At 41.9% G+C, this 20,412-nt stretch overlaps 1 protein-coding gene across 1 annotated transcript; it reads right to left on the reverse strand.

Annotated features, from left to right (window-relative positions):
* Nucleotides 1–801: 801 nt before the first annotated feature.
* LOC138895669 (uncharacterized) lies at nt 802–16,758 on the reverse strand. The gene is made up of 4 exons (XM_070180384.1): nt 16,551–16,758; nt 1,878–2,197; nt 1,070–1,342; nt 802–924 (listed from the first exon to the last, which is right to left on the reverse strand). The coding sequence occupies exons 1-4, from the start codon at nt 16,756–16,758 to the stop codon at nt 802–804; spliced, it is 924 nt and encodes a 307-aa protein (XP_070036485.1).
* Between the last annotated feature and the right edge of the window lie 3,654 nt (nt 16,759–20,412).

Below are 20,412 nucleotides of genomic sequence, written 5' to 3' on the forward strand. Positions count from 1 at the left end.
TATGATCAAGTCATGAACCTCTGAAAGAACCACCTTGGTGCACACCATTATTTAACATACTCTGCTTAGTCAAAATCCAGAATATAAAGAAGATATGCAATTAAAACAGATAGCAGTCAAGGAAGTTGCAAGTAAAGATGAAATGCAACAACCAAATCAAATACTAGCCAAATTTTCCTCAGAATCTCCATAACAGTACCAAACCACTGATTAGTTTTCCTCAATCTGCATATAAGCCATCAAGAAGGCACATGAGAAGGTGACCCTAGGGGGATGGATCCATATCCATACGCTACATGGTGTAGTCACGTGCAATAATCATAATTCACGCAACCCATCTATATTCGGAACACATATATGACCCTGTGGTCTCAATGCCCCATCATCACCAATAGTAACCTCCTTGGCATCACTGTGCTGCACCGTGTCCCCTAGGACAAGCAAATAGGGATCATTATATTGACACACCCTGATGCGCTCAAACAAAGAAGATCGTGAAACCACGCAAGCAAAAACTCTACTAGACTCCGAAACATCCAACTTCACGAACTGATTGGTCAAATCCTGAACAACAAATGCTAACGGTCTCTCCCTAACTGGAATATAAGCAAGACTCCCCATGCTCTTATCCTTCCTACTCAAGGCATTGGCCACCACATTAGCCTTCCCCGGATGATAAAGAATGGTGATATCATAGTCCTTTAGTATATCTAACCACCTCCGTTGCCTCAAGTTCAGATCCTTTTGCTTAAATAAATGTTGGGGACTCCTGTGATCCGTGAATACCTCACATGACACGTCCTAAAGATAGTGCCTCCAAATCTTCAGCGCATGAAAAATGGCTGCTAACGCCAAATCATGTACAAGGTAGTTCTTCTCATGGGGCTTCAACTGATGCGAAGCATAAGCAATCATTCTACCCTCCTGCATCAACACACACTTAATATCAATCCGAGAAGCATCATAATAGACTGTATAAGAACCCGATCCCGAAGGTAAAACTACAACCGGAGTTGTAGTCAAGGTAGTACTGAGCTTCTGAAAGCTTTCCTCGCACTCATTATACCACCTGAATGGAGCACTCTTCTGCGTCAATCTGGTCAATAGGGCTGCAATAGATAAAACAAATAACCTCCACAAAACGGCGATAATACCTAGACAACCCAAGGAAACTCCAGATCTCAGTAGCAGAAAATGGTCTGGGCAAACTCTGAACTACCTCAATCTTCTTCGAACCCACCTTAATCCCTTCATTGGATACTACATTACCCAAGAATTCCACTGAATCAAGCCAAAACTCATACTTGGAGAATTTAGCATATAGCCTCTTCTCCCTTAATGTCTAAAGCATGATCCTCAAGTGATGCTCATGATCCTCGTGACTACGAGAATAAACCAATATATCATCAATAAACACAATAACAAAGGACTCAAGATACGTCTGAAACACATTGTTCATCAGGTGCATAAAGGCTACTAGGGCATTAGTCAGCCCAAACAACATCACCAAAAACTCATATTGACCATCACAGGTCCTGAATGTCTTTTTCTAAATATCTAAAGTCCAGATCTTCAACTGATGGTACCCTGATCTCAAATCAATCTTTGAGAATACCCTAGTACCCTAAAGCTGATCAAATAAATTATCAATACGTGGTAGTGCGTACTAGTTCTTGGCGATTACCTTGTTCAGTTGCTTGAAGTCAATATACATCCTCATAGAACCATCTTTCTTCGTAATAAATAGAAATTGTTCATCCCAAGACGACACACTGGGCTGAAGAAACCCTTATCAAGCAATTCTTGAAGTTGTTTCTTCAATTCCTTCAACTCTACTAGTGTCATACGAAACGGAGGAATAGAGATAGGCTGAGTACCGGCACCAGGTCAATACCAAAATCAATATCCCGGTCAGGTGGCATGCCCGGCAGGTCTGTAGGAAACATATCTAGGAAATCCTTTACTATTAAAACTGACTCAATGGTAGGAGTTTCAGCACTAACATCCCTCATGAAGGACAAATATGCCACACACCCCTTCACAACCATCCGTTCAGCCTTCAAATATGAAATCACCCTACTAGGAACACAATCTAGGGAACCTCTCCACTCAACCCTAGGCAACCCCAGTATCGCCAACATCACGGTCTTAGCATGACAATCAAGAGTAGTGTGATATGGTAACAACCTATCCATGCCTAAAATTACGTCAAAATCAACCATACTGAGTAATAACAGATCAACCCTAGTTTCACAACCCCTAGAGGTAACCACACACGACTGATATACAGGATCCACCATAATAGAATCCCCCACCAGTGTAGATACGTGAATAGGCATAACTAAGGAATAACGAGGCATACCCAAATAACGAGCGAAATAGGATAACGCATATGAATAAGTGGAACAAGATCAAATAATACTGAAGCATCCTTGTGACATACTGAAAGAATACCTGTGATCACGACGTTGGAAGCAACTGCCTCTGGCCCGGCTGGAAATGCATAGCAACGAGCCTAACCACCACCAGATCGACCTTCCTCTCTAGGGAGACGTCAAACTGCTAGAGCCCCACCCCTAGCTGGTTGTGCAGTTAATGAAGCTGCTGGTGCTGAAATCATAGGTTGTGAGCTCTGCTATGGAACCGTACTCAGAAGTCTAGGGCAATCCCTCTTAAGATGACTCAAGTCCCCACACTCGTAAAAATGCCTCCTATAAGGCCGATGTCCCTAATAAACCGAAGAACTGCATGTGGAAACCTGAGCAGATGGAGTGTGGTAAGAACTCTGTACTGCAATGCACTAAATGATGACTGAACTGGTCAAGCATTGTATGAACTGTGGCTAACTGAAGAACCACAAGGAACATAACGAGCCACTTGAGCAGGTCTAAAAGAACGACCTCTTCTATAATGTGATTGTCCTCCAAATGAGGCACTACTGAAACCACCTAGACCACGAGGCCTCTTGGCCTCTCACTCCTCAAGCTCAAGCCTGCGAACCTACTTCAAACGTCTAGCAATCTCTACCACCTGGTCAAATCTTGCATCTATTTTAGCCTCTCGAGACAAACTATAATGTAAACCATAGTTGAGGCCATCAATGAACCTCTTAATCTTCTCTCTTTCAGTGGGAACCAACCATATAGTATGACGTTCCAAATCTGTAAATCTCATCTCATACCGGATCATAGTTATATTCCCCTAACGTAGCTACTCAAACTTCCTACGCAGCTCCTCTTTGCGAGTATGTGGGATAAACTTCTCTACGAAGAGAACTGAAAACTCATGCCATGTAAATGGCGCTGCACCAGCTGGCCTGCCTGACTCATAGGTCTGCCACTATCTGTAGTCTTCCCCTATCAGCTGAAAAGTATTAAAGACAACTCCTCTGGTGTCCACAATACCGGTTGTGTGAAGAATCTGATGACACGGATCTAGAACACCGTGAGCATCATCTGACTCTTCCACGCCGAACTCAAGAGGGTCGAGCCTCTTAAACTGCTCCAACCTCTTTTTGTCCTCATCAGTCATAGGTGGACTAACCTCGGCCCGAGCAGATACAACTAGCTGAACTAGTAACACCCCTATTGTTTGATGACCCTGAGCTAGCTGCTCTGGAGTACGGGTGGCAAGAGACAGGGCACCTCCCCCAGCCTATGAGGTAGCCGATGCAACTAGTATAGTAACCGCCTAAACTAAGGTCGTTCATACACTCAAGATTTGAGCCAAGGCCTCCTGAAGACCAAGAATAACAATAGGTACCGCTGGTGTCTGAGCTAGTCCCACTGGCTCAATGGCAACCAAAACATGCTCCTCCACTAGAGCAAATAGTTGCTCCACATGTGCTGCTCTAGCTGTAGTACGAGCCCCACCTCAGCCACGGCCTCTCATGGCCCTAACTGGTGGTACTAGTGCCTGCCTGCCTGATCTGGTTGCACGTGTCCTCTCCATCTGTGAGAGAATAGAAGAGTAAAGGTTCAAACTTCGGAGATAACAAATTCGCACGACAAGAATATAAGGAAATAAAGTTTCCTAAATAGTTCAGTAGCCTCTCGAAGATAAGTACAGACATCTCCGTACCGATCTACAAGGCTCTACTAAACATGCTCATGACCCGTAATACCTATGAACCTAGGGCTCTGATACCAACTTTCCACGACCCAAAAGAACAATTGGACATAATAGCGCCTAACACACTTGCTAGGCAAGTTGAACATAACAAGACAAAACATAATATAACAACACCAATGGATGATAAATCACCCAGAACTGGTAAATACAGAGTCATGAGCTCTAATTGGAAATACAAGTCTGAAGCGCTAAATAACCATACAGTCTGAAATAAAGACAAAAGTTCAAAATGGAAAGAGATGCCAAGACTACAATTGAGATGCAGTTCTACCTCGTCTCTCAATGACCAACTCAGTTATATGCCTCAGCTACTAATGACTGGGTCGAACATCTGGATCTGCACAATTAAGTGTAGAGTGTAGTATGAGTACAACCAACCTCATGTACTCAGAAAATATCACAACTAACCTCGGTGAGGTAATAGAAGCAAGAATTTTAAATGATATTCACTAATCACATGTACAGTTCATAAATAAAAACAACAAGTACATAACAATAATATGATCAAGTCATGAACCTCTGAAAGAACCACCTTGGTGCACACAATTACTTAACATACTCTGCTCAGTCAAAATCCAACATATAAAGAAGATATGCAATTAAAGCAGATAGTAGTCAAGGAAGTTGCAAGTAAAGTTGAAATGCAACAACCAAATCAAACATTGGCCAAAGTTTCCTCAGAATCTCCATAACAGGACCAAACCACTGATCAGTTTTCCTTAATCCACGTATACACCATCAAGAAGACATATGAGAGGGTGACCCTAGGGGAATGGATCTATATCCACACGCTACATGGTGTAGTCACGTGCAATAATCAAAATTCGCCTGGCGTAGTCACATGCTCAATATCATAATCCGCCTGGCGTGGTTACAGGCTCGATATCTTAATCCATCTGGCATGGTCACAGGCTCAATATCATGGATCTGCTAACATGCACAATATCATAATCCGCTCGACGTGGTCACAGGATACCAGTCCAATCCATACCGCACATAAAACGGTTATGCAATAATACATTTACATGATCAAAGAACATCAAATTGTATACTCCTAGACTGGTATAAGTGAAATTCTAAGGTGTATACATGTGCAAGTGTGATATCATAACTCAAATCAGAAAAATACATCACAAAATAGCAACTATCAGGATTAATCAGGGATTTAACCTCCATGAACCTCAAACATACCTCAAATAGCTCACAACATGGATACAAATAAGAGAAACATTCCAGCATGAAGCTTAGCAATCAATTCAAGGCATATCATGCCCTAAGCACTACCTTGAGCATGGAATTTACACCAGTGCACACACATGGGCTTAGCCCCACATATGTGCGCCACCCATAGCACGTAGCTATCACAAATAACTCAGCTAACTAGTGCCTCAGCTAAGTTTTGGTAAGATACTAACCTCAAGCAAGCCAAATCACTCCTCTAATAAGCCCTTTCAGCATGAATCAATCTCCGGACGGCACGAATCTAGCCAAAATAACTTAATATCATCAATAAAAGCCATAGGAAATGATTCCAAATGATAAATCTAAGATCTTTAATCAAAATCACAGAGTAAACCCAAAAAGGCAACCCCTGGACCGCACCCAGAAACCCGACCAGATTCACAAATATTTAACACTCATTTAACTACAAGTCCAATCATACCAATTACATCAAATTCCGACCTCAAATTGACCCTCTAATCATCAGTTCTCACTCTCCAAAATCATAATAAGAAATCTCCAAAGTTTACCATATATTCACATAAACTAGATGAAATAATCCATTGGTAATCAATATCTATCATCAAAATTGAATAAACTTCACTTACCTCTTAAATTCCAGCAAACACTCTCCCAAATATTGCCCTTAGGCGAGTTCCACAACTCCCAAAATGAGGAAATAACAAAACCTTTCGAATATAAAACTGTTAAGAAAAATCACACTTGTGGTCCACTTAGTCGTCCTGCGATGCAGCTGATACAGTCAATGGATTGCTTCAGGGATCCCCTCCAAAGGCTCGAACTTTCGCTTTTGTGGATCACTGCATCTGCGGCCTCACCTGAGTATCTGCGCCTGTGCACCTACGCCTCCCTGTCCGCATCTACGGACCCAAACTCAGCTAGGCCAACTCCGCATTTGCAGTCATCCAGACGCTTCTGCAGCCTCGCAATTGTGGCCAATCCATCGCAGGTGTGAAAGCATCAGGACTCAGAAATTTCAACAATCCCTTTAAGTTTCATTTTGGATGCTTAAGTTGTAAGAGTTGATCAAGGTTTGACCTTTGTGTAAACAACCTCGGATTGATATTTTGATGGTTTTAATAGGTTCATATGGTAATTTTGGACTTCTGCGTATATTCATAATTTGATTTGGAGGTTCCTACGATATGTTAGTTCTATTTTCCAAAAGTTGGCAATTTATAGGATTAGAGAGTTTAAAGGTTTGATTGGGGTTTGACTTTGATAATATCAGAGTTGGATTGTTGTTCTGGGACTTGGTATAGGTTCTTTATATCATTTTAAACTTGTGTGCAAAGTTTAGCTGGAAATCGGACTTTGAATCGGACGCTTAGTTGCAAGTTGGAAGTTCTTGAAGTTAAGAGTGTGATTTTGATCGCCAATTATTGATTTTGATGTAATTCGTGGTGTTTCGAGCCCTTGGACAATATTTTATTAGGTATTGGAACTTTTTGGAGTGATTGGATGGGGTCCTGGTGGGCTTAGGAGTGATTCGGGATCGTTTCAGACCATTTCCCTTTCGTTTGGAATAGCTAGTTTTCTGGTGCAGGTTTCTTCTTCGCGGAGTGAGGCTCACGATTGTGGAGAAAGGGGATTTGGAAGTATAATATTTGTACTTCACATTTGCATAAGTAGGGTCGCGTTCACAGAGGATTGAGGTCCACTGCTTCGTATTCGCGTGCAGGGGCCGCATTCATGAAAGCTTGTTGTCAGGCAGGTGGACTGCCCTCGCCTTTGCAGGTATGGAACCACAGTTGTGTAGGCTTTGCTAGGAAGGCATTGCATTTGTAAGGGGTCCTTCGTATTCGCGAAGAGAAGTAGCAGCTTGTTAGATTTTTAGCCTTCGTGATCGCGTAGGGTTTGTCGCGATCACGATGAACACCATTAGGAAGAATATTTAAATTATGATTTTGGAACGTTTTCGTATTTTGAGCCCTACTTTGAGAGTGGGAGATTTTGAAGAGATATTTCACAACACCATTGGAGATGAAGAATTTTCACTTGGATTTTACTTTATATATTTTTCCATGGACTTCTACACCTTAAAACATAAATTTCAAAGGAAAATTTGGGGTTTTTGTATACAACTTAAGATGGTGTATTTTGGAGATTTGAAGGTTGATTTCGAGTCAGTTTTGGAATTTAATCACATATTTGGTATAACCACCCGACCGGCCATTTTGAGCATTTGCATTTCGCTTGGTGGTAGGTCTCGAGTGGCTTCATATGGTGTATTATGACTTACGTGTATCGTCAGTTTTGGTTTTTGATTGGTTCGGGATTGATTTGTATGAATAATTCTCAACTAAGAAGCCTTAAGTTGGAAGAGCAGACCAAATTTGGCTTTTGTATATTTGACCTCGGATCAGAGTTTTAATGGTTCCATTATGTCCGGATGGTAATTTTGGACTTGGGCGTATGCCCAAAATTTGCATTTAAATATTTCAATAATGTTTCGGCTCTATTAGGAGAAGGTTAGCAATTTAAAGTTTGAAATGTCCATAGGTTTGATCGGAAGTTGACTTCGATGTTATCGGGTTCGGATTGTTGTTTCGGGAGTTGGAATATGTTCATTTTGTCATTTGGGACTTGTGTGAAAAGTTTGATTTTATTCTGAGTTAATTTGGTAGGATTCAGACGGGTTCGGCAAAGTTTGATGGTTTGAAGGTTAAGATAATGATCTTGATCTTCGATTCTTGGTTTTGAAGTCATTTCTGATGTTTCAAGCTTTTGGATAAGTTTGGATTAGGTATATGGACTTGTTGGTATGATTGGACGCGGTCGCGAGGGGCTAGGGTGAGTTTTGGTGTGGTTTCAGACCCTTTTTTGGCTCTTTTCAACTGATGATTTTTGGCTACAGGTGTGTACATCGTGATCGCGGAGCTCTAGGCAGCGATTGCAAAGAGTAAAATGCATTTCTGGAATTGTGAATCGCATTCGCAGAGGGTCTGTTCGCGATCTCTAAGAAGAAATTTCTGCTGTCACTGGGCTGTCTTCGGAAGCTTATATCTTGCAATCTATAAGGAATTTCGAGGTGATCCAAAAATAAAAGTTGTAGCCCTTTGTGTATAGTTTTCTGAAGTTGAAACCCTTTGTTACTTGGAGCTTTGTACAGAAAGTTATGTCTGTTTCACTAGAGGCTATATGGGAAGAGTTGGGCAAGTATTTCATAGATTTGCTCATCAGGATCGCGGGGCTTCTTGGTCGCGATCGCGAAGGGTAAAATCATACTTGATATTTTATAAACCACGATCGCGAGGTTAGTGACCATGACCGCAAAGAAGGACGACTGGCAAACTTTAAACGTCTAATTTCAGGATTTTGAGTTCATTTTCTTCACTTTTTGAGTCCTTGGAGCACAAGTAGGGCGATTCTGGAGGAGACAAACACTCGAATCATGAGAGTAAGTAATTTTATAATTATTTTGATTATATATTTTATTTTTTTCATGGATTATTATACCTAAATCAAGGATTTGAAAGGGAAAATTGGGGACTTTTGACTTAAACTTAAGAGAATAAATTTTTGAATTTTAAACATGAAATTGAGGTTGGATTTGGAAACCAATTATATATTTGGACTCGAATTCAGATGGGTATTCGGAATTTGTGAGTTTTGTTGGATTCCGAAATGCGAGCCCGATTTGACTTTTTGATTGACTTTGAGTATCTAATTAAAGATTCGACCTTTATTGTTTGGGTTCGTTTCCTATGGCAATATTTAATATTTTTGAGTTGCTTTTGGCTAGTTTCGAGTTGTTCGGAGGTTGATTCTCGTGGGGTAGCATTTCTAGAGTATTGGTTTGACTTGCATGAGGTATGTATCTTACCTAAACTTGATTGAGGCACTAGTTGACTGAGTTATTTGTAATAGCTACATGCTATGGGGAGCGCACATGTGTGGGGTTGAGTCCATGTGTGTGAACCAGGGTATTATTCATGCTCGGGGTAGTGTTTAGGCTATGATATGCCATGACTTGATTGCTAAGCTTCATACTATGATGGTTCTTATATTTGTATCCATATTGTGAGCTATTTAAGCCATGTTTGAGGTTACATAGTGGGTAATCTCCTGATTGAACATGATAATTGCTACTTTCATAAGGTATTTTCCTGATTTGAGCTATGATAGCATACTTTGCACATGCATACACCTTAGCATATCATTTATATTTGTCCAGGAGTATGACATTTGGTGTTCAATGATCATGTACATGCATTCTTACATATATGCTTTCTGTGTGATATGGATTGGACTGGTAGCACGTGACCACACCGGACGAATTGTGATATTGAGCATATGACCATGTCGGGCAGATTGTGATATTAAGCATGTGACCACGCTGTGCAGATTGTGATATTGAGCATGTGACCACACCGGAGAAATTTTGATATTGAGCCTATGATTACGTCAAGCAAATTCGTGATATTGAACATGTGGCCAGCCGGGAGGATTGTGATATAATAGCTCGTGAGTTGTCCATGCAGCGTATGGATATGGATCCACCCTCTCATATGTCTTCTTGATAGGGTACACGCGAATTATGAAAAACCGATCGGTTTATGGTTGATGTGGAATTTGGGAAAGGTGATCAATGGTTTGGTTCAGTTATTGAGATTCTGATGTGGGCCTTAGAGTTGTATTGTGATTTTTATTTGGATCGGGTTGCGTGCCGCAATGGATTAATATTTGGTTATTGTATTTCATCTTTACTTGTAATTTCTTTGGTTGTTTACCTGATTTATTTGCATATCTTCCTTATATGCTGGATTGCTGATTGAGTAGAGTCTGTTAAGAAATATGTGTGCACAAAAATAATTTTATCTGTGATTCATGACTTGATCATATTATTGTTCTGTAGTTGTTGGAATTATAAATTGTACAGGTGATTAGTGAGTATCATTTATAATTCTTACTTCTATTATCTCGCCGAGGTTAGTTATGATACTTGCGGAGTACATGGACTCAGTTGTACTCAAACTACACTTCTGCACCTTGCGCGCAAATCTTGGAGCTGAGTTGTTATGGATGGCGGAAGTTGGCATTGTAGATGTGCCTGCTTTCCGGATGTAGCTACCACTTGTTCTTGGTAGTTTTAGATTTGTAATCTGTTTATGTATATTCCAAATATATGCTTTACATATTTTCATACCATCACTTGTAAATCGAAGTCTTAGTGGCTCATGACTTATACTATCAATCTTTGGTTATGGTATAAAACTTTAATTATTTCATTTATTGATTTCTTATTATTTCAATAGAGTTATGTTAACTGTTATTTGTCTTACCTAGCGGGTTGGGCTAGGTGCCATCACGACTAGGTAGATTTTGGAAAGTGACATTTGGACTCGGTGGGATAATGGGTAGTCAGAATCTATCCCTTAACTCGAATTTTGACTGTGTGGGCCCAGATTGACTTTTGGGGATTTGATTAAAGATTCAAACTTTATTATTTGGAATTGATTCCTATGGTTTGGTTTGACATTATTGAGTTGTATTTGTCTATATTCGACCCGTTCGGAGGTTGATTTTCGAGGAAAGGCTGTTTTGGAAGGTTGAAGGCTACCAGGTGGAGGTAAGTCTCTTGGCTAACCTTGTTAAGAGGGAAATTCCTAGAATTTAACTTTATTGCTATGTGTTTAAGGTATTGGGGTGGTGTATATATGGGGTGGCGAGTGTATATATACTTACCAAGTGTATATCATGATCGGGGTAGAAGTGGAATACTTTATGCCTTGTTTTGAATATGTGCTCATTTGATTCATGATTGTTTGGCTTATATGACTACGTTCGCTCTATTATTCATGTTAAATATTATGCCTAGGTTTATAATTATTTGTAAAGGCATAGGAACGTATTCTTGATATGTTGAATTGCTTGAATTATCCGTAGTCATATAGAAATTACATGAGCACATATTCGTATGATTTTTATTAAGTCATTGTGCATCTTTTATCTGTAATTATTGAACATATGTATATATATTTTTATATGGATATTTGAGCTGGACTGAGAATTTTGGCATAAAAAGTAAGGCGTGCGGATGAAATACAATTATGGCACAAAGGACATGATGATCCGCATATTTAATTATGAGTGAGCAATTAAGATCCTCTTTGGCTTGGATTTGGATATGTCCCTCTCGAGTCAGGTGATTTCCCATATTACTTTGGGCCTTGTAAGTGTGGTTGATACATGAATTGTGTATAGGGTCGATACGTGAATTTTGTATCGGGTTATGGTAATACATGGACTGTCTATCATGGTACATGGATCTCTTACCGGGTTGAGCATGTATAGATATCTTTGACACAATCAGAAGTATTCATTTAGCTGCTATTTGTTGCATGATATCTTTATATGCTAGATGGGAGCTTCGTCTTCATTGTTTAAGCATGCTATCTTTTAAGACTATATCTAAGCAGCATTATGATTATCTCTTGTGCCGGAAAAGCATGCTTTATACTCTTCGTCTGTTGATATTTTTGGTACTTGTTATTCATGAGATCATTTACCGTTCTATTCTAGCTCTATTATTATATTTGTGTTGTAAGTACACAGATTCATCTAGCATCGCTACTACTTCTTTGAGGTTAGACTTGATACATAGTGGATACCGATTATGGTATACTCATACTATACTTCTGCACATCTTTTTGTGCAGATCATCGGGTTAGTACTAGTGGAGCCTCCCGTTGAGCTTAGGTGGTAGAATGAAGACACAGGGAGAGCTGCACTCCATTGATTCAATTTACAGTGCCCGAGTCCCTGTTCCTTTACTATTTTCTATTTATTTGTATTTCACACAGCTTTGTTATGCATACAAATTTGTTCTATTTTCATAGTTGCTCGTGTACTTGTCACCTAGTTTGGGAGTTGTACCGTATTTAGGACATGTTTTGATTGTACTCAGATATTTTATTGCTTTGAAAGTATTTTTGTCTTTATTTATATATCTTTGTTAATTAAAGGAATCTGAATTTTTTTGGGATTGTGAGTTGGCTTGCTTAGCAAGTGCAGCTAGGCGGAATCATGACCTTAAGGTGGGATTTTTTGTTGTGACACAAGTTGTCAAAAACATTAATGGTGATTTTAGTTGTTAACATTTGATGATAGTATTCAATGTAGATTCCACGTGTTTGGTAACCGTTGAGTGAATTGGAGTGAGTATCATTCGACAGAAAGAAATCAAGGTTAGTTAAAAAAATATTTTTACTAAAGTTTTCTTCTAATAATATTTTACAAAATTATTATTGGTATAGATTATTAATGTGGGTTCTGTTGGAGCGAGCGGGCGAACGTTATCTAATTAAATTTGTAAAAAAGTGTCTAGAGGATTGTCTAATTTAATATTACAAGAATCATTAAGTGTTCTGTAAATTGTGTTTCATTCATTTTACATGAGTTGCAAATCTTCTTAGAATATTCTGAAATACTAAACTTGCCTTTTATACGAATTTGTAGATTTGTTTTAATAAGAATAGGAAAGAACTATCTTTGATTTGAGCTATTTGATTTAAGAACTGTTCAAAACTACTTTTGGGAGTTTCTAGATCTGAGAGAAGTTAGTACCTTTGATGGTCTATGATACCTAGTGCGTCAGTGGTTCGAGCACTACAAAACAGTTTTGATAAGGCATACTGTCACGCTCCAAAAACGACCGTCGTGATGGCGTCTATCGTGGAACTAGACAAGACACAACTCAACAATTTCAACACAGTAAAATACTCTTTTAGAAATAACAACGGAACTATTTATGTTAAAGTAAAGCCATTTTAAAATAGAATTTAACCAAAATACGGTACAATCCATCCCAAAACCAGGGTGTCACTGAGTATATGAGCGTCTAAAACCAGAATACAATCCACAACAGTATCTAGAGAATAAAATTGAAAGTACATATAGAATAAGGAAGGGAAATCAAGGCCCGCGAATGCCATGCAGCTACCTCGATAGTCCCCGAACTCTGATGCCTCAATCAGCGGCCGCCGCCGTGACCAGGGACGACTGGATCTGCTCACAAGGTGCAGGGAGTAATGTGAGTACATCCAATACAGTAAGTAACAAGTCCAAACTTTGGACTAAAAGGTAGTGACGAACTCAACTGGTACAGATAAAATGGAAATAAATGTACAGAAACGTAGTCATGCTCTCAAATCACATAGGCAACTCAAACAGTAAAGTAAAGCAGATCCGAACAGAGTAATGAATATAACTTTGTTATCTCTACATGCCAATGCACATACTGTAAGTGATGCACCACGATGACAACCTCAAGTGCTCACACTCTCAATATCTCAACCACTCGGTACTATATATGGCCTACACGGCCCAGGGAAATAACGGCTGCACATATCATGCTCGGTCTCCCAAGTCACCTCCTCGACCGACTGACCCCTCAATTGAACCTTCATGGAAGCAATGTTCTTTGACCTTAGTTTTCTGACCTGCCTGTCCAAAACAGTCATTGGCTCCTCAACATAAGATAGATCCTTGTCCAACTAGACTGAGCTGAAATCCAACACATGAGACAGATCACTGTGATACCTCCGGAGCATAGAAACATGGAATATTAGGTGAACTCCCGATAGACTGGGAGGTATAGCAAGCTCATAAGCAACCTCCCCAACTCGCCGCAACACCTCAAAGGGACCAATGAACCTTGGGCTCAACTTGCCCTTCTTCCTGAACCTCATAATGCCCTTAATAGGCGAAACCCGGAGCAAGACCCGCTCTCCAACCATGAATGCAACATCGCGAACCTTCCGATACGTATAACTCTTCTGTCTGGACTAGGCTGTGCGTAGTCTATTTTGAATCACCTTAACCTTCTCCAAAGCATCCTGAATCAAGTCTGTACCCAATAATCTAGCCTCGCCCGGCTCGAAACAACCCACCGGAGACCTACATCGCCTACCACACACAGCCTCATACAGTACCATCTGGATGCTCGACTGATAACTGTTGTTGTAGGAAAACTCCGCTAGTGGCAAAAACTGATTCCACGAACCCCCAAACTCTATCACACACACACGGAGCATATCATCTAATATGTGAATAGTGCGCTCAAACAGTCCGTTAGTCTGAGGGTGAAATGTTGTGCTCAACTCCACTCGAGTCCCCAACTCATGCTGCACGTCCCTCCAGAGCCGTGATGTAAACTGCGTACCCCTGTCAGAGATGATAGATACCGGTACGCCATGAAGCCTGACGATCTCGCGGATATACACTCGAGCCAGCTGCTCGGAAGAATAGGTAGTCATCACAAGAATGAAATGAGCTGACTTGGTGAGCCTATCCACAATCACCCAAACTGCATCAAACTTCCGCTGAGTATGTGGAAACCCAACAACGAAATCCATTGTCATCTGCTCCCATTTCCACCCCGGAATCTCTAACTTCTGAAGCAACCCACCTGGTCGCTGATGCTCATACTTCACCTACTGGCAATTTAAGCATCGAGCTACATACTCCACTATGTCCTTCTTCATTCTCCTCCACCAGTAATGTTGTCTCAAGTCCTGAAACATCTTCTTAGCCCTCGGATGAATAGAATACCGCAAACTGTGAGCCTCCTGGAGAATCAGCTCACACAAACCATCTACATTGGGCACACATAACCTTTCTTGTATCCTCAATGCACTACCATCATCCCCAATAGTGACCTTCTTAGCATCACTGTGCTGGACCGTGTCCTTAAGGACAAGCAGATGGGAGTTATCACACTGACGCTCCCTGATATGATCATAAATAGAAGACCGAGAAACCACAAAAGCCAATACTCGACTCGGCTCAGAAACATCCAATATAACAAACTGGCTGGCTAAGGCCTGAATATCCAATGACAATGGCCTCTCTACTGTTGGACGATATGCTAAGCTCCCCAAACTCTCCGCCCAAGGCATCGGCCACTACATTGGCCTTCCCGGGATGGTACATAATAGTGATATCATAGTCCTTAAGAAGCTCCAAACACTTCTACTGATGCAAGTTAAGATCCTTCTGTTTGAACAAATGTTGCAAACTCCGATGATCAGTGTAAATCTCACAATGGGCCCCGGACAAATAGTGCCGCCAAATCTTCAAGGCATGAATAATAGCTGCTAACTCAAGGTCATGGACAGGATAGTTCTTCTCATGGGGCTTCGACTGGTGCGAAGCATAAGCAATTACTCTACCCTCCTGCATCAGAACACACCCAATATCGATCCGCGAGGCATCACAATACACTGTGCAAGAACCAGAAGCTGATGGTAGAACTAGAACTAGAGTCGTGGTGAAAGCAGTCTTGAGCTTCTAAAAGCTCTCCTTGCACTCCTCTGACCACCTGAAAGGAGCACCCTTTTAGGTCAATTTAGTTAAGGGCGATGCAATAGATGAGAAGCCCTCCACAAAACGGCGGTAATAACCAGCCAAACCGAGAAAACTCTGAATCTACGGGGCTGAGGACGGTCTGGGCCAACCCTGAACCGCCTCTATCTTTTTTGGGTCTACCTGAATACCCTTACTGGACACCACGTGTCCCAAGAACGCTACTGAACTGAGCCAAAATTCACACTTGGAGAACTTTGCAGAAAGTTTCTCCTCCCTCAACCGCTGTAACACAATCCTCAGATAATGGGCATGGTCCTCATGGCTACGAGAGTACACCAAGATGTTATCAATGAATATAATAATGAACGAGTCAAGATAAGGCTGAAACACATTGTTCATCATATTCATGAACGCTTCTGGGGCGTTGGTCATCCCAAAAGACATCACAAGGAACTCATAATGGCCATATAGGGTCCTGAAAGCTGTCTTATGAATATCTGAGTCCCGAATCTTCAGTTGGTGATACCCTGACCTCAAATCAATCTTGGAGAATACCCTCTCTCCCTGAAGTTGGTCAAAAAAATCATCAATACGCGGTAATGGATACTTGTTCTTGATTGTGACCTTGTTCAACTTCCTGTAATCAATGCACATTCTCATAGTACCATCCTTCTTCTTTACAAATAGAACCGGTGTACCCCAAGGTGACATGCTAGGCCGAATAAACCCCTTATCAACGAGTTCCTGAAGTTGTTCCTTCAACTCTTTCGACTCCGCCGGTGCCATACGATACGGTGGAATAGAAATGGGCTGAGTGCCCGGCACCAAATCAATACTGAAGTTAATGTCCCTGTCATGCGGCATACCTGGCAGGTCTGCAGGAAGCACATCCGGGAAATCACACACCACAGGAACAGAATCAATAGCAAGGACCTCTGCACTAACATCCCTCACAAAAGCCAAATAGGATAGACAACCCTTCTCAACCATCCGCCGAGCCGTCAAGTATAAAATCACTCTACTAGGAACATAGTATATAAAACCACTCCACTCAACTCTCGACAACCCTGGCATCGCTAACGTCACGGTCTTAGCGTGACAATCTAAAATAGCATGACATGGAGACAACCAATCCATACCCAATATCACATCAAAATCAACCATACTAAGCAGCAAAAGATCTACTCTGGTCCCCAGACCCCCAATAGTCACCACATATGACCGATATACATGGTCCACAATAATAGTTTCGCCTAACAGAGTAGATACATGAACAGATGAAACTAGAGACTCACAGGGCATATCCAGAAAATGAGCGAAATACGAAGACACATATGAATAAGTGGAACCAGGGTCAAATAATAAAGAGGCATCTCTGTGGAAAACTGAGACAATACCTGTAATCACAACATCTGAAGCAATGGCATCTGGTCTGGAAGGGAGAGCATAGAAACGGGCCTGGCCGCCCCCTGATCAGACTCCCCCTCTCGGGCGACCCCTAGTTGACTGAGCTCCACCCCTAGCTGGGTGGGCGGGTTGTGAAGCAACTGGCGCTGAAGTCGAAGGCTGACTCCTCTACTGAGATAAACGTCCTAAAAGGCGGGGACAATACCTCTTGATATGACCCAAATCTCCACACTCAAAGCAGCCTCTCGCTAAGAATGGCGGTGGGGACTGAAGGGAACCCCTGGCATCGGAATAACTACTAGAAGGTCCTGACACAGATGAACCTTGAGCTGATGGTGCATGAGATGAGCTCTGAGTTGGTAGTGTACTGAATGATGACTAGCCCTACTGATAACGGTGTGACCCATGGCCAGATGATGTACCACAGTGAACTAGGCGAGCCGTCTAAGCATGTCTGAATGGACGACCCCTACCGTGCTGGAACTGACCCCCAGAAGGAACACCGCAAAATCCACCCTAGCCACGAGGCCTCTTGGCCTCCCTCTCAACCCGCTCCTGGCTGCGAACCATCTCAATCTGACGAGCAATGTCGGCAACCTCATTAAAAGTAGCACCAGACACTCTCTTTCTAGTCATAAGTGAAAAGTGAGGCCATCTATGAACCTCCAGATCCTCTCCCTGTCTGTGGGAACCAACTAGATAGCATGACGGGCCAACTCTGAAAATCTCATCTCATACTGCGTCACGGACATATCACCCTAACGAAGCTGCTCGAACTACCTGCGTAGCTCCTCTCTACGGGACTGAGGTACAAACTTCTCCAAAAAGAGAACGGAGAACTGCTGCCAGGTAAGGGGTGCTGCGCCGGGCATAGCAGGAACCACATAGTCCTGAGCAGCTACAACCGGCTGGGCTGGTAATGCCCCCGGTGTCTAGAATCCCTGTACCACCTGCTCTGGTGTGCGGGCGGCGGGAGTCTGAGCACCTCCCCCGGCCTGAGAAGTGGCTGTTGCAACCGGAGCAGAGACCGCCTGAGCAAGACTGGTACACGCGGTCAGGATCTGAGCTAAGGCCTCCTGAAGGCCTGGAATCACAATAGGCATAGGTGGTGCCTGAACTGGTCCCACAGGCTCATCCACAACTGGAGCCTGCTCCTGAACTGGGGCAACTGGCGGATCTGCAGGTGTTGCCCTAGCTACGGTGGAGCTGCAGCTCTGCCCCTACCGCGGCCTCTACCGCGACCTCAGCCTTTCACGGCCCTGACTGGTGGTACTGGTGGCTGTCCATCCTGCCTCGTAGTATGCGTCATCACCATCTGTGAGAGAATTAGAACAACAGAAATTTAGTTACCAGAATCAAAAGATTCGCACGACAAGAATTCAAGAATATGAAATTTCCTAAGGGTTCGGCAGCCTCTCGAAGATAAGTATAGGCGTCTCCATACCGATCCGCAAGACTCTACTAAACCTGCTCATGACTCGTAGGACCTATGTAACATAGGCTCTGATACCAACTTGTCACGAACCAAAAATGACCGTCGTGATGGCGCCTATCGTAGAACTAGGCAAGCCACAACTCAACAATTTCAACAAAGTAAAATACTCTTTTAGAAATAACAGTGGAATAATTTATGTTAATGAAAAGCCATTTTAAAACAGAATTTAACCAAAATACAGTACAATCTATCCTAAAACTGGGGTGTCACTGAGTACATAAGCGTCTAAAACTAGAATATAGTCCACAACAGTATCTAGAGAATAAAACTGAAAGTACATATAGAATAAGGAAGGGAAATCAAGGCCTGCAAACTCCATGCAGCTCCGTGAACTCAGATGCCTCAATCAGCAGCCGCCGCCATGACCAGGGATGACTGGATCTACACACAAGGTGCAGGGAGTAACGTGAGTACATCCAACTCAGTAAATAATAAGTCCAAACTTTGAACTGAAAGGTAGTGACGAACTCAACTGGTACAGATAAAATAGAAATAATTGTGCAGAAACGTAGGCATGCTCTCAAATCACATAGGCAACTCAAACACTAAAGTATAGCAGATCCGAACATTGTAATAAATATAACTCTGTTATCTCTACATGCCAATGCACATACTGTAAGTGATGCACCATGCTGACACTCTCAACATCTCAACCACTCGGTACTGTATATGGACCACACGGCCCAGGGAAGATCCATCCCAGAACATATACAACATTGATCATAGGTCACCCAGTACCGAGGAAAGGCCAATCCAGCCCTATGAAGAAGATCCATCTCCAGGTATCAAGTACTTCGGACAAGATCCATGTCCAGGAAGATCCATCCCTTAATAATATCAACCGCGCTCACTGGGGGTGTGTTACAGACTCCGGAGGGGCTCCTACAGCCCGAACGCTATCATAAAATCAGTATAACCATTGCGGCGTGCAGCCCTATCCCATATCTGTCACTCATAATCAGGCTCTCAGCCTCACTCAGTCATCAATCTCTCCAGTCTCACTCACGAGCTCACGATATCATGAAAACTAGCCCGAAACAATAATATGATATATCAATAAATAACAACTGAGACTGAGATATTATATAAAATGCATGAACATGACTGAGTACATGATATCAATGAAATCAGTGAGATGACAGCAACAAACGGCCACTAAGGGTCCCAACGGTATCGGCATAAAGCCTAAACATGATATCTAGCATGATTGACAGCTCAATTACTTTATCACAAGATAAAAACAAGGATATCAACCAAGCCACAATTCTCATGGTGCACGCTTGCATGCCCGTCACTTGGCAGGTGCATCACCTCAATACCCATCGTAAAGCACATAGTTTGGGGTTTCGAACCCTCAGAAACAAGTTTGAAAGCGTTACTTACCTCAACTGCGCAAAATCCTACTCTGAAATGCCTTTGCCCCTTGAATCAGTCTCCAAATACCCTGAATCTAGCCACAAGCAGTACGAGATAATTAATACAGGCTAAAGGTATCAATTCCACAAGCAAACTACTAAATTATAGCCCAAAATCCAAAATAGGCTCAAACCGGCCCCCGGGCCCACCTCTCGAAATCCGACAAAAGTGACACAATGTGAACACCCATCCACTCACAAATCCAACCATACAAGAATTACTCGAATCCAACCTCAAATCACCTTCCAAAAATAGAAATTTTAGCCTGTGAAGTTTCTACCATTTTTCCGAAAATTTACAACTCAAATCCCTAATTAGATGATGAAAATAGCAATAGATTCATGAAATATAGTCCAATCCGAGTTAGACTTACTAACCTCAACAATCTTCTTGAAGAAACCTCGAAATTC

This window comes from Nicotiana tomentosiformis, chromosome 7, assembly GCF_000390325.3.
Source record: "Nicotiana tomentosiformis chromosome 7, ASM39032v3, whole genome shotgun sequence".
NCBI classification, from domain to species: domain Eukaryota; kingdom Viridiplantae; phylum Streptophyta; class Magnoliopsida; order Solanales; family Solanaceae; genus Nicotiana; species Nicotiana tomentosiformis.

Coding starts and splice junctions, on each gene's coding strand:
- LOC138895669 (XM_070180384.1), bottom strand. CDS start 16,758: ATGCCAGGGTTGTCGAGAGTTGAGTGGAGTGGTTTTATATACTATGTT. Junction 2,198..16,550: donor GCTTCCTGCAGACCTGCCAG/GTATGCCGCATG, acceptor ACGTAATTTTAG/GCATGGATAGGTTGTTACCA. Junction 1,343..1,877: donor TTGGTATTGACCTGGTGCCG/GTACTCAGCCTA, acceptor ATCATGCTTTAG/ACATTAAGGGAGAAGAGGCT.